General features: G+C 36.6%; 3 protein-coding genes across 3 annotated transcripts in view; 2 read left to right on the forward strand and 1 right to left on the reverse strand.

Moving 5' to 3' along the window:
• LOC134820728 (uncharacterized) overlaps positions 1-15,733 on the forward strand; it is an 88,296-nt gene that overhangs the window by 17,963 nt on the left and 54,600 nt on the right. The window lies entirely within an intron of this gene.
• LOC134820634 (protein jagged-2-like) lies at positions 906-3,982 on the forward strand. Its single transcript, XM_063831137.1, has 8 exons — positions 906-986; positions 1,211-1,444; positions 1,764-1,909; positions 2,136-2,292; positions 2,470-2,555; positions 2,731-2,876; positions 3,019-3,143; positions 3,650-3,982. Exons 1-8 carry the CDS (start codon positions 947-949, stop codon positions 3,814-3,816), a joined length of 1,101 nt encoding a protein of 366 aa, XP_063687207.1. The 5' UTR covers positions 906-946; the 3' UTR covers positions 3,817-3,982.
• LOC134820633 (carbohydrate sulfotransferase 11-like) lies at positions 3,888-14,812 on the reverse strand. Its single transcript, XM_063831136.1, has 7 exons — positions 14,673-14,812; positions 14,416-14,463; positions 14,150-14,223; positions 13,727-13,903; positions 7,657-7,779; positions 4,995-5,507; positions 3,888-4,760 (listed from the first exon to the last, which is right to left on the reverse strand). The coding sequence occupies exons 1-7, from the start codon at positions 14,758-14,760 to the stop codon at positions 4,542-4,544; spliced, it is 1,242 nt and encodes a 413-aa protein (XP_063687206.1). The 5' UTR covers positions 14,761-14,812; the 3' UTR covers positions 3,888-4,541.

Here is a 15,733-nt window from a genome sequence, read left to right on the forward strand (position 1 = left end):
ACTGTCATTTGTTTAGAAACTTTATCTGATATTAAATAATGTCATCAGCAGCTGAGCAGCTGATCTTCTAGCGAAGTATTCTTAACTTAACGTCCATCTAATACTAAACATATGGTACAACTAATTATAATCAAACCGATTGGTAAACTGAGGTTAATACAGCAAATTGTGATGAATTTCTAAAAACACTGCCAAAGTTTCATCCACTTACGTATATACTAGTACAGTTCTATCCCTCTCCGTACGGACTCCTTCATAATAACGACAGTCTGCCGTCTGGTATTAAACATAGTAACAAGGAACATATTACCTCAGCCTTTAGCTCTTTTAGCTTTTTAGACCCCTCTCCTTCTTTTAGACCCTTCCTGTCTTCCTCCTCCCATTGCAACCTCCGTTAGCAATTTTACACATAGCTAGCTTCTGCTTACGTAATGTGTGATCCCTAAGAAACACTCTATTTTTAAACATGCTCCAGTGTGTTCTTAATTGCCATCATGAGATGTGCTTATTCAGCAGATCCTTGTTTATGTTATTGTGAACACATGGCGATTGGCGACGTTTTGAGTAGTTTTGTTTTTCAGGTTGCTCTATTTTCAGGTTGCTCTATTTTCAGGTTGCTCTACTTTCAGGTTGCTCTATTTTCCAGGTTGCTCTATTTTCCAGGTTGTTCTATTTTTCAGGTTGCTCTATTTTCCAGGTTGCTATATTTTCAGGTTGCTATATTTTCCAGTTTGCTCATTTTTTCAGGTTGCTCTATATTCCAGGTTGCTATATTTTCCAGGTTGCTCTATTTTCAAATTGCTCCATTTTTCCGGTTGCTAAGAACTCTTGTTATGTCAGTGAATTCAATAAGAGGATTCTTCATATTTGTATTTTACTAACTTGTTTTTACTTGTTATTTAATTTTTTAGTTCAACTTGTTGAGAAGGCGAATCACTGAACAACAATGCTGGGTTTTATCGCTACACTTCTCATCCTTCCGTCAGGTTAGTTTTAAGTTAACTATTTCCTGGATTTAACATATTATATAGATAATTAGTAATTAATCATCAATCATCAATTACTGATAAGAAAATATTTCATAAACAACCGTATATATCGGATCATTAAGACTATTATATTATAGACTAACAAATTACAAATACTCAGCCAATATCTAATACAAACTTTCCTAGAAACATCCACTGTTCTGAATCTAAAATAACCGCAGTGATCAAAGCTAATTGTGACTCGTTGGGGGATGCTGAGAATGTAGCTAGCATGGTCCCCTTCGAAATAGATCAATACGAAGAGGACACTGAAGTCTTAATGACATGCAGGAACAACTTTATCATTTCTTGGGCTGCTTCTGTCGAAGACATCAGTGCTAATGTTAGGTGTAATTCTGGTAATTTCTCTCCAGAGCCACAAGTAGATAGTTTTGGTGGTACAGTAGGTTGTGTTGGTGAGTTTTAACCTTTTTTGCTTTCTATTATTGTTCGAGAATCGAATATGTTGTTTATGTTATCAAACACAACAACAAAAATGGAAGAATGGGCTATGCAACATTAATTGAAATGTTGGGTTATATGCAGATTTCAAATATCCCAAGAGAAATTAATTATTGTTATCTATCTATTCATTCACGAATCAAGTTTTGACGGATCTATATTTTATTGTGATTGTATCACTACTACTATCTTACTATATAATTAGTACTATATAATTGTTATTTAATTACTATTATTTATTACTATTACTACTATTTAATTAATAACTCTCAGCGTGTGTGGAAGGAGTAGCTGATTGTACAGACGGAACCTGTACGGACGGGACATGTGAGTGTAAGCAAGGCTTTGAGAGGGCAGATCACAGTGACCCCCGACTCTGTACAGTTGTACAGTGTCACTCCCTCACTCTTACTAATCAGGTATAATTATATCACATAACCGATTTCAGTTTATAATTAAGATCTCATTGATAAGACTCAGATCACGATTCTGTAGCATACAGGACCTCCGGTTTTCGAAAGAATCTGATTTGCACTATAGTTAGATTGTAACTTTTATATTTTCTATGCCTCCACAAATGTAAGAATCAATTCAACATGACAGCGACTGAAAATTTCGCTGCTACTTCTGACCAATCTGAATCAGGCTGCTGATACGCCAGGACCCTACGATGTTAACAGTGACGTCATAGTCACGTGCTCCGACGGGTTCCACGTGACGGGTACTGGTGGTACTGAACACGTGCAGACTCTTACTTGTGATGACGGGGGGAATTTTAATCCTGTCTTAAAATCTTGTGTTAGTAAGTACACAGAATCATATATATATATATAACACTAATTTCTGACTGTCCGATAATAAAATAACATTCCCATAAATTGATTAACTACGTTGTTGGTCCTGGGGCAAATTAGCTCAATCCTGCTGACCTAAACATTTGTTTACCATTATTAACATTTAACCTTAAACTTCACTTCAGTGTGCTCTGACTCTGATGGGTGTACAGGCGGGATATGTAATGCTAACAAACAATGTGAGTGTGATGAAACAGACGGTTACAAACTTGTAAGTAAATATTGGGAATATTCCCATCTTTGCAATGTTCTATTAAGATATTTGGAATCTTCCCATCTTCACGATGTTCCGTATTGCTTTTTAAGTTTTTAAGCATGCGATTGTAAATTCAGGATAGTACATCATCTACAAAGAACAAACTAGTACATATAGTACACCATTTCAGAGTGCTGATGATTTAAGTGTTTGTGAGAAGGTATTATGTACTGATGATCACTGTTCTAATAACGGGATGTGCTCTGTTAAGGGTGCTGAGTTGGAGTGCGACTGTCCAACCGGTACAACCGGAGATACTTGTGCTAATTTTAACGGGTAATTATAATTATTGAGATTGATGACTTCATTGATGACACTAAAATATTTGATTTCGTCAAAAAAAATAGTTTCGATCACGTTTTAGTGTTAATATTTTGTACATCAACATTAAAGATTATTTCAATCCTAACCTTTGCAGTGAACCTTGCGGAGAGGATCCCTGTAAAAACGGGGGCGCATGTTCACGTGACATGAGCGACCCTTTAGATTACAGCAAGCACACGTGCAGCTGCACTACTGGTTTTACGGGTCATCAATGCGAAGGTATTTTATTATTTATTACACTTTTTAATTTGGAGTTAATCGAGGCCTACGTCAATGTCACATTTAACTTAAGTCATTGTTTTTTGTAGAGGCTGGACATGGTGGCCTACAGACTCACAGAGGATGATACTGTAATATAACTTACATGGTTCTGTCGGTCCGTTTTTAGCTGTTAAGTAATACACACAGAGAGTATGTATACATGCAGTGACTACTGACTGGGGCCTCATTGCATACGAGTCAACGACACATGACCATCCATCATCTCATCATATCATTATGCCAAATAAGTAAGAGCTTGTTGACATATTTCTCTTTTTTAACTGAAAGTGAAAGAAAACCGACGTGTATTAACATAGGTGATCGTTATTCAAAAACAACAGCCACATCTGCAGAGGAGGCTATGCTAATCTCGTGTCTTCATTAACAAATATCAATAACAGTTGTCAAAGTTTCGTCGATCATATAATTAATTATTATAAATGATTATTTATAAAATATTTCAGAAGTAGCGGACGGCCCTAGTTCTGAAAACGAAGACGAAAGCGAGGATGACGATGAAGATGACAATGAAGAGGACGATGAAGATGAGGGGAAAGACAATTCAACAGGATGCATTTGTCTTGGAAACGCCATTAGACTATTGGTGGCTACTGCAATGTTGTTATCTTAAATTAAGAACCAGTTTAATTGCTCCGTTTAGTTGGCCAAGTTCACATTCTGATACTTTTTAAAGACATGTTTAAGACAAGTGAGGTTCCTGGTTAAAACCCGTAATGGTAAATTTAATTTGATCTCTTTTAATAAGGGGTCGTTCACATATTACGTAATCATTTTTAATAATCATAGTAATAATGATAGTGAAATACAAAATTTACTAGAAATCAATTGTTAAAATACATTAAAAACTCACCCTGAATCTAAAATAAATTTACTAAATTATTTACAGTCAGCATATTCAAGTTGCTTACGTGCGACACAGATAACGTCGAAAGATATTATATAATGTAGTTTAGCCATCTTCATGCAAAATTACTGTCATATGATCATAATATAGTCAAATAAAATATTTCAAACAACCTTTTATCAACGAATGATACATTTTGACCGTAATCTGGTGCATTCGTGTAGTTTTATTGAATCTCATGATTTGGTGTTTCTTTCATTCAAATTTCTGATTGTTTCTGAATAGACTCAGTGAATATAGATTCTGATGGAAATCTGTCTTCACTGAGTCTATTCAGAAACAATCAGAAATTTGAATGGAAGAAAAATTTTGACCGTAGATAAGTTTTAATCACAATCTGAAACAATGAAAATATACATATTTATACCCCAACTCCCACAATCTATTATGAAAGGTCAATTCATTACATATCACGTGACTACTCCCTCAAATCACGTGACCTCGGGTATACTTGGGAATGGGAAGGAGGGACTATTCACATCTTTATCATAACCAAACAGAATAAAGTCTCTCTTATAAAACTGATACAGAGCGTCAATGTCAGACTGGGAGAGGGAATTAAACAGTTCCTTGGTTACTTCTGTTGTTGATTTGTATTGTCCGGAGGGGGAGACTTTGTCTGCTTTTACTACCTCGTCTCCAACACCAAGCTGAAGGAAAACAGATTTTACAAACACTTTTTAGGATATCAAAGATCTGGTATTCATTAGATTTTTTAAATCTACATTTTATCGCTGTTAAAATCACGCAGGCTGGGTAAACATTGTCAATTATTCATGAAAATCTGAGAAGTGTTGAACGTGCGGGGAATTTAAAAATTTTAAAAAATTCACAACACTCCCTAAATTAAAATCCTCACTAATACCCAGAGTTGGAGGTCTCACCTGATCTAGAATATAGTTGGTATCATCATTCAGATACTCAAAGAATCCCACGTGGTTATATCTGACCGCACAAGGTTGACATATCTCCGACTGTGGCATCCAGTGTCTGTCTACTATGCCGCTCTTTACACCACCCACAAACTCTTGGAATGTTACCAGGTTACCAGCTGGGTTCTTCAGGAACTTAGTTTCGGCTCCTTTACCCCGCAGTAGCTTTATGATGGGTATACCATAGTTCTTGTAGAAATATTTGTTTATTCTACCATCAACCATCAGCAGTTTGTTTCTCCAGGCCGATACCATGCGAGTGAAAGGGTGCCGGAACATTACGAACTTGTAGTAGTCTCTGTAAGGAGGGTATAGGATATTGCCGTCAACTTTAGTTAGCGCCTGTATCCGCGGGTCGTTGTGGACGTTCTTTAGAGCGTTAACTTGCGCTCTTGTCATTTTGTCACGTGATTTCTTATCCATACTCAGAACTATCATAGTTCTCTTCCAGTTTGTAGAGGCCACCTGCGGTTACAGTAGATTATATAACTGTTAACATGAACTGAACTTTGTATCAATACTTACTTCCTACTGGATAAAAGATACTGCTCACTATAATACGTTATTAACATAGTTATTCTGGGCTAAATGTTTCAGCACGGCAGTAGTGATTCCTGGGTCGAAGTAAAAATAATCAATTCACTGAGGTGTCATCGGACCAGTACTCTGAAAAACATGCATCATACACGGGGTATACCATCCTCTCATTCATATCTCGTAAAACAAGAACAGATCTTTCCCGACTTTATAAGAGTTTGATAAGTCAAACCCCAAAACAGTGAGTAACTGGTCGGGGGCAGGCCGCATGGAGCAAAGTATTAAAATTATTGGCTCATGACATGTAATGGAAGTCACTGGATCAAATAAAACAATTTGGCGCGTGGCCTGGCAGGGCATAAATTAAAAGTGCAGCCAGAAAAACGTGCGATTTGCGCGGCGTTGGTCCTTAAAAATGTCTATCGCGCGTTACATAAACGTACATATAATGGGTCTGTCAGTTCGGGTATTGGGCAAGTTTACGCATTACTTCATGGGTGAGTGACGTTAAGTTATAATCAAGAGGGGAGGATATAATGTGATATAATGTACAAGGTGGGGCGAAATAATGACAGAAAGAACAATACTGATTGTAAAGCTGCGACACTTTATTAATTATAAGGTGCATCAAACCGAGTGCAGGCTGCAGTCTGCATGTATGATTTACCGTGTAATGTATATGTAGATAGAATGTAGATAGAATGTGGATAGAATGTAGATAGAATGTAGAAAGAATGTAGATATAATGTAGAAAGAATGTAGATAGAATGTAGATAGAATGTAGATAGAATGTAGATAGAATGTAGATAGAATGTAGATAGAATGTAGATAGAATGTAGATAGAATGTAGATAAAATGTAGATAGAATGTAGATAGAATTTAGATATAATGTAGATATAATGTAGATAGAATGTAGATAGAATGTAGATAGAATGTAGATACAATGTAGAAAGAATGTAGATAGAATGTAGATAGAATGTAGATAGAATGTAGATAGAATGTAGATAGAATGTAGATAGAATGTAGATAGAATGTAGATAGAATGTAGATAGAATGTAGATAAAATGTAGATAGAATGTAGATAGAATTTAGATATAATGTAGATATAATGTAGATAGAATGTAGATAGAATGTAGATAGAATGTAGATAGAATGTAGATAGAATGTAGATAGAATGTAGATAGAATGTAGATAGAATGTAGATAGAATGTAGATAGAATGTAGATACCTTACTCGGGATTATTACGACGGGTTTATTAACGACCGGTTAAAATATGGTTCGGGAAAAATATGGCGAAATTGCTCAAAACCCACCACATTTTCCCGGTCGCCATTTTACCGGTGTCCAACCTTTCAATTTTAGATTCAAAAATTTTGTCTCAGATGTAAATTTCCTTATTAGAGATAAGCAAGTTTAGAAATTTTCGCATTGCTAAAACTTGTGAAACAAGTCGAATTATCAATAATTGTTGAAAGTAGACAGAAATAATGACTCGTGGTTAATCAAACTAGATGGAAAATAATTTTTAACATTTGAAGCGTAACAACCAGATCGATATTAAGATAAAGGGAGAGCTGTTTAGTCTTCCAATAAGTTGTAATCATCTTCGTTATCTTCATCTGGATCATCCCTTTCATCAGTTTTAATTAATTCAAGTTTTAATTTAACTGTTACTTTTACTTTGAGTCCTATTTCATTATGTAGAGATAGTCAATACCTAAGAAATTAAAAATTGGCCTATTTAAATCAAATTTGACAATAAGGATATATGACAAGAATTGGGCAAAAAGGTGAATTTATTGCAATTTTAGCCAAATGAAGTCGAAAAACCTACAACAAGTGTCCCAATAGTCTTCTTTAGTGAATATAAGACAAAGATTAAAATATGAGCACCCATACCCCTTGGGAACCCTAAAACCTGAGTAGGCGGGTTTATTAACGACCGGTGAAAATGTGGTTCGGGAAAAATATGGCGAAATTACCCTAAACCCACCACTTTATCCCGGTCATAATAATCCCGAGTAAGGTAGAATGTAGATAGAATGTAGATATGACAACAATAGTTCCAACACTTACCTTTGGAATAGAGCAGTAAAGGAACTTGTAGTTAGAATCGAACTTAGTGAAATAGTTCAGAGCAATACCTTGTATATTCTCCCCGTACTTTGACATTGGGATGGTTTCTATCTTCTCACACGCCTTGAAGAAACTAGTGGTTAGCCATTAACTGAATTTATTTAATACAGATAGAAATTAGTATAACACAAGTTATATTGCGACAATAGAACAAGGTATCTTGTTATTGAACATTACAATATTTAACCACTGAGAAATCAGCACCCCTCTAATAAATCTGTTACTGTCAGTTTCTATTAATATTCTGAAAGAAACACGTGTGTGTTCAGTGCTAACAGTGTAGTACTAGATTCAGAGCTGAACTATAACACATATGTGAGAACTTCTCTTGGAGTTACAGCGTATAGCAGTGTAGTACTGTGTAACCATATGTGTAACCATATGTGTAACCAGATGTGTAACCAGATGTGTAACCAGATGTGTAACCAGATGTGTAACCAGATGTATAACCAGATGTGTAACCAGATGTGATCATGGCCCCGGCAAGGGGTGCACAGTCGACTGGAGCGGAGGAACGGAGATAGAATTTAGTGATCCAGATATGTTTTTATAAATTTGTATTACTATCCGATATAAAGTTACAGTTTCAGTTATGACAGTTCACGTCTTCACGATAGTGGACTTATAATTTAATTTTAATATAATTATTATAATTTAATTTTAATCCATGTAAAAATCCTGTGTAAAAATCCTGTGTAAAAATCCCGTGTAGTCCGGCTTTGATGTCCTAGGTCACTGCACTAGCAGATGTTACAGTTTTTATAGAGTAATGTATTTAACTAACATATGGAAAACTAATCAGTACTTCATACTAAGAGAAACTACCTACAATATACTAAGAAGGTAATCTAATGTGCTACGATTCAGAGTACCTAGAGGTTTCGTAATGTTACAACAGCTGCTGTTACCCTATATTGCAGTGGTGGGGTGGGTGGGTGGTGTGGCGGAGTGCGGTGGGGTGGGGTGTGGTGGGGTGGGGTGGGGTGTGGTGGGGTGTGGTGGGGTGGGGTGTGGTGGGGTGGGTGGGTGGTGTGGTGGGGTGTGGTGGGGTGGGTGGTGGGGTGTGGTGGGGTGGGGTGTGGTGGGGTGGGGTGGGGTGGGGTGGGGTGGGGTGGGTGGACTTATTGCTGAGTATTATCAGTTATTGTTAACAGATTTATTAATTTTATTAAAGACTAAAGATATCACTTCTCATTTTAATAGTTATTAGATTACAGGTCTATATCATGATAATATAATAGTACTTAATAATCAGATTTATATATAGTACTTAATAATGAGATTTGATCGTAATCTTCTTACAGCGTTCGATGTCTGTATGAAGGTAAAATGCCGGTAGAGGCCCTCTGCCAGAGGGTCCGCAGTAGTCCCATTACCTTAGTACCTATTGCTGTACAACTACTACTATATAGTACTTTAATTTCTGAATATCAAACATTTCTAAGTTTCTATACTGTGCCTCACTATTATACCGGGTACCTCAATCTACCGGGCCTCTTCTTTACCCCAAAATTTTAGTTAATTAGCTCGTTTTGTGCAATAAATGTTATTATATTATAGCTTATATCGCATTTGGTGTTAATTTGAGTCCATATCGAGCTGTATTCCATCACAATACGACACAATATAATGGGCATATTGGGCCCTAATGTATATGACTACTACTACTACTAATGTATATGATACGCTTGACAAGTTATTTTAAAGGCTATAGATACTGAGGATTGGAATCACGTGTGGTGGGGTGTGAACCCCTCCTTTTCTAAACCGTGAACTTTCCCCGAGAGGCCGGGTCCTGGTATATATATATACTGTACTGTACTGAGACACTTTAATACTAAAACACACGCAGTTGATAAAAGGGTATCTTTAAAAGTTTTTACAGTTTAATGTTTAACAACTAGAGTTGTACTACTGTTATAGTACTAGAGTTCTAGGTACCTGTGTGTAGCTGCTTACTGGATAATTACAAATATATATGACATAGTATTGTACTACACTGACTTAGAACCTGCTCAAAAGGTAGTAATATACATTAAAACCCAGATTCACCGCGGAGTTTTGGAGAAAGGAAATGGCTGCGGTTAATCGGGGTTTACGGTAAATTGGGGCTTTACTGTTCTCTGAATACCAACACACTAACAATGTCACAATATGTAAAACAAACTAAAATTATAAGAATACCATACAATACCATACAATACCTATACAATATTAGGGGTCGCCCATCGATTTCAGATGCCTAAATCAATTTGCCCTCTGTCAGAACTTGTAGCCAATAAAAATGAAGTTTACCGCCCATTTCAAAACTAGTCTAAACGTTGGGATTAGTTTGATTGCACGTTTTGTCGGGTGCTCTCATACCTACCCGTGGTATTTAACTTCACAGTTTACGTTAAAACTTCACAGTTTAGATCCTTTTTTACTAGGTTATTTATTCATTTTGAGTGTGTGCCTGTAATCGGAGCTATATAAATGAGCGTCAGCACTAAGTTTGTAATTGAATCATTATTATATCGAAACTTATTGTTCGCGTTCTTATAATAGATGAATTTCTTCAGAGGACTGATGAATCACGAGATATCCTGAATCTGATTGGCTATGGCTTCTTATTTATCCTCACAACGCTCAAATGCTGGTTTTCTGATATAAACCTGATTCCGTTATAAGGTAGCTTGGAGTGAAAGTTATCGTTGTGAGTGGTGACATTAAACTCCTGATAATGATCCCGTGCAACACGACATCTGTCCGACAGCGACATCTGTCCGACAGCACTATTTTCTTGTGTTTGAAGTGATATCTCAAATTTGGCACATAGAAATTCACCCTAACTTCCACAAATTATTTGTACCACCATACTTTATTGAAAGTACAATATGATCCGACATACACTATTGTCCGGATAATCTATTTTCTGAGTCGGACAGATTTCGCTGTCAGACAGATCGAATTTTAATGAGATCAATCGAATTTTAATGAGATCACGTGACTAACCCGTGCCGAATGATTGGGTGACGTTCAACAAGGAAGCAAGAAGAACCAGAACAGTGATCTGCACTGATTAGGTGACGAGCGACTTGTATAAAATTTATGTTTTTGCTGATTGGGTCACAATTCACATTCAACAAGGAAGCAAGGAGAACCCGAACGGTGATCAGCACTGATTGGGTCACGTTCGACAAGCAGGACTGTCAGCCCTGATAGGGCCATGATATGGTGGTATAAAAGAGAAGACCATTACATTACAATTTATTAAGTACTTATCACTCCTCTCAACTACAACCTATTCTAAACTTACTCCTGATCGTATGGCTCTCGGACATTACCTGACCTTTATCGGAGGGAAGGCTCCTTTACCTGATCCTGCTGCACTTCTGACTGCCGGGGATGTCTTGAGATACCTGTCCTTCTGTGCCACTCCTACTCTAACTGGAACTCCTCTACTTCACCAGGTGGCTCAGACTCTCTTGGACACCTACTGCTGCTCCGACTCCCACAAGTCTCTTGTCGGGTTAGCATTTTGTTAATTTTTTACGTATTGTACTGTATTGTATTGTATCTGGTAGTGTACTGTATTGTATCTGGTTTTCAATACCGTATTTATATTAAGGGTATTTTACATTATACCGTTTTGTACTGTATTTTATCTTTTATTGTTCTTTGCTGTGCTGTATTGTATCTGGTATTGCAATTTTATTGTATTTTATCTGATAGGCGGTGACCTATCTAAGAACAATTTTAATTCCTGTCCTTTTGTACTTCATTCTGCCTCTAATTTTAACATCATAATTTCTGGTTAAACGTTAATAAAGGTAATAAATGTTATTATTTCAGGAGACTGAAGAAAACTCGAGAACAAGCTCGTAAATATTCTACTTTAAGCGTTCAAACTGTCAGAAAGCGGAAGGAAGAGCTCGAGAAGAAGATTTTCATTAACTATTCTTCCTCTTCTGAAGTTCAGTCCCAGACACCTACACCAGTAACTTCTGAAGTCGTGCTCGTTCCAGAGATCAACGTTGACAGTTCTGCGAGCCCTGAACCTGTTTTTGACCAGAATCTCTCTCCTGCAACTGCTGTTTCCCCTGTCCATGAACCTGTTGCTGACCAGAATCTCTCTCCCGTAACTGCTGTTTCCCCTGTCCATGAAGCTGAACCTTCTGCCCAGACTCAGGTAATATTAACACATATAATATTGGATACATGGGACATTCATGATGAGCAACCAATTGGTTTTTTTGGTAATTTATGGCTATTAACCAGATTCGTTAACGCGTCATTTCGGGCCAAGACAGCTAAGTTGGAGCTTATATTAAGTTTTGTTTAAGTTGTCTCATTTTTGCTATTTTCAGTCACGCAATTTACGAGAGGGAAAGAGAAGACGGAGTCTACAACTGGACTCTGACACCGAGGGATCAGACAGTGATACCGACAGCGACAGCGACTTTGAACCTGACCAGAGGTAAAAATCTCCTACTTTATTGGTGGAAAGTTTCCGGTTTTAAGTTTTTTTTTGGAAATTGGAAGTTTCAGTTTCAATAAAATATTCCATCCCCGTGACATCTCATCAACCGTGTCTAAAATTGTATCAATTTTGCATAAAATGGTTCCAAATTCAAAGGGACCTTTTCAATATATAGAGTTACAGGACTTACTGAGAATAACGTACATTTCAAAATTTAACGTTTAACTAATCCTTCAGGACACCACCAGCTAAGAAAGGGAGACACAACTTAAAGAAGCTGGGAGATCTTAGATCAGAACAGATATCCAACAGGAGCGCATCCCGTATTCTCAGCAAATACAACGAGGTAATCGGGATACAGGAGCAGGTGACAGAGAAGATGATCCGGGACATGCGGGCTAAGGGTTTGTTGTAAATGTATACTTTCCGATGCATATTATGATTCTATTGTGTATGGTTCCGTTAATTTATATTATATAAATCCGTTTAGTTTTTAGTGTAATACCCTGTAATGTATTATTATATAAAATTTGATAAGTTTGAAATATTTGAAATATTTGTTCGGAATAGTAAAATTCAAGTGACAGATAATTGTGAGAGTAACATTAGATCACTGTTATAAATAACATTTGGTAAATATGTAAGTTTTATAACCCTAGCAGAAACAACTTGGCAAGGCACTTAGGTAGTAACCACACCAAAATACGTGGACACATACCACTGTAACGGTATGTAGATTAACTAGATCCACACTATTCTAGTTCTACACAGTGCAGCTTCATGTAGTATTACTGAGGGGGGGGGGGGCCCTTTTATAATTAAAAAAGCCCCCCCCCCCCCCCTTTTGGTATGAAGCTAGTCGTTACTTTTTATACTCCGTATTACCAAGTGTACTCTGAATACTCCAGCAACACTACCTTTATGAATAACATCTAACTTAGATCGGGTTCTGGACAAAACCTAGAAATGACAACACCTGCTATATTGTACACATATTATACACGTGCATAACACGTGCAAGACAATCTTAACCAATCAGCAGTGATTGTTCGAGGACACACTTAGTAATAATATTACCGATAAAACTTAGCGGTCATTATAAGGAGAGGAAATTAAGCTGATCCCAATACAGTGGGGTGATGAGTAGTAGTATTTTTATCATTGTGAAAGACACGTGATATTTGTAGAAAACATAACACAGTCAGAGTTAATACAGTGGGTCTAGTTAGTAAGCCATGTAACTTAATACAATATTAAAACATTCACAACATTACACTTTAAAGCCCACCTGCCCACCTGCCCAGAATATCAACCAATGCTCTGGATAAATTATAGTAATTAAACTCAGTGAGTCGAGAAATTGAACAACATTTACACAGTAAGTAATAGCTAATGATAACATAATCTGTTTTGGAAACTGAATTCAAGATGACATTATTAGCTGGGCCGGGTCAGTGAGAATAGTTAAATCCTCAGGAGATTATCTCCACCACTCACACCTCTTGTAAACTATTAAGTATTTATCCAGGTTAATCAATTTAAACTAACCTCAGAACGTTTCTTCATCCACATGTCTTGATCAGTGTGACGCTCAACTTCCTCTTTAGAGTCGTCCTCTTTAGAGTCGTCCTCTTTAGAGTCGTCCTCTTTAGAGTCGTCCTCTTTTACATTTTTAGAGTCGTCCTCCTTCAACACTGCATCTACGATATTATTCAACACTGCTTCCTGGGGAACTTCTTTTACTTCTTTTACTTGAGCTTACTGACATAGTGAATATAATAATTACTTCTTTTACAGGTTTACTTGAAGTGTCAGAGGTATGTAACCGGAAATACAGGTAGATGAAAGTGAACAACAAGATGAACGTATTCTCTAAGAATGACATCTCGCCAGGCAACATATCACATATTAACATAATATGTGTATAATATGTGTATAATATGTGTATAATATGTGTATAATGAACATTACCTTCCCACTCTGTGAAGTAACGTGTTCTGATGTGGTAGCTGGTAGGGTTACTATAGGACCTTGATTTACACCAGCTGAAATAAAAATCAATATTCAAATATCCCACTACCATTTTGTAATGTTCATCCAACTTGAAAAAAACTGACATATCTGCTGTTTAAAGTTCAGTGCTTCGAGAAGTTAAACATTTAGCTAAATATAACACTGATATATTTACTTCTGTTAGAAAATCAAAAGATCATAATTTCTGCAGTGTTCATAATTACCTCGCTGCTTCAGAGAATTGGCCGATTGAACAACATACGAGACCACAGCTGAAATGAGTAAATGTGAAACAAGTCACGTGATGCCCATATAAGGTTATAACAATTGCTTAATTATTGAACAATATTGGAGCTAGCATACCAGATCACTAACATGAAATGTATACTAATGCTATGTCCTTGATATTTATTTGAGCGATTAGTAAACAGAAGAATTTAGAACTAGATGTACACAATGAAAAATAACAGATTCAACTCACATTGATATTTATCCTCGTGGAACTGATAAATATAAATACCAACTCCTGCCAGAGCAAGAATACATAGAATTACAGGTAAATTCTTCATCAGAGGCTTTGTCAGGTACCACAGTTCATAACAACTAGCATGAGCAGGCTAGAGAAATACAAAATGGAGTGATCAAAAGATAAAAGAGCATAGTAATATACCAAACAACAATAACCAAAATACATTGTTATGATGAAAATTTACAAGAACTTGAGAATTAAATTCAAGATCTCACAATAGCTTGATACACTAATTTAACTTCGAGTATCCTGCTTTCTTATTGGAGCAAAAGATTAGATTGCGAAGAGCAGGTATAAATTATTCCATTGTTAAATCTTTAAATGCTTTCACAAAACTGTTAGGCAGAATAAATTCTTCTAATCATTTGAGGAATAAATCAATTCAATTGAGAACGAAATTATCGTATTTCAAGTATTTTGAATTATTGGATCAAGCTAGAGCATTTCTTCTATACATTTCTGTCACACTGTGCTGAAATACACATTCAGAGACAGTGGCTTCGCTTAGACCCTGCTGAGCTGGTCCGCACCATCTTAAAAGGGTGGCACCTAAACGTTATTTGAATGTGGGACAATTTTGAAAAACATAACTTCAGTGCTACCAAAATAGCACATTTTACTCTACAATATTTTAGAAATTTTATCGACGAATTGTCTCAAATCATCAATCGATTTTACCTTTCTATTTTACTAAGGGGATGTGGCTCCGAAAGAGGGTGTTAAGGACACAGGGACCGGTGCCAACATAAAATTTTACACTACTGATGGGAGCTTAGATTCCAAGATGACTGGGATATCGAGCATTGTAAAATTGTTCATTGTGTGGGATTGTGCAGAGGTGGCTAATCACATTATCAGACACTTGGAGAGGATGAATGATCAAAATGGTGCATTCAGCAAAGAGCAAATTTGCACAATAGCGTGAGTAGCTTTTGTTGATGTGCCTTGAAAGTGATCTTAAACGATTCCCCATTCAATTCTGATCGGAACACGTCAACTTAGTGCAGAATGGG

The sequence above is a fragment of the Bolinopsis microptera genome, chromosome 9 (genome assembly GCF_026151205.1).
Source record: "Bolinopsis microptera isolate Bmic1 chromosome 9, MBARI_Bmic_1.0, whole genome shotgun sequence".
In the NCBI taxonomy this organism is placed as follows: Eukaryota; Metazoa; Ctenophora; class Tentaculata; order Lobata; family Bolinopsidae; genus Bolinopsis; species Bolinopsis microptera.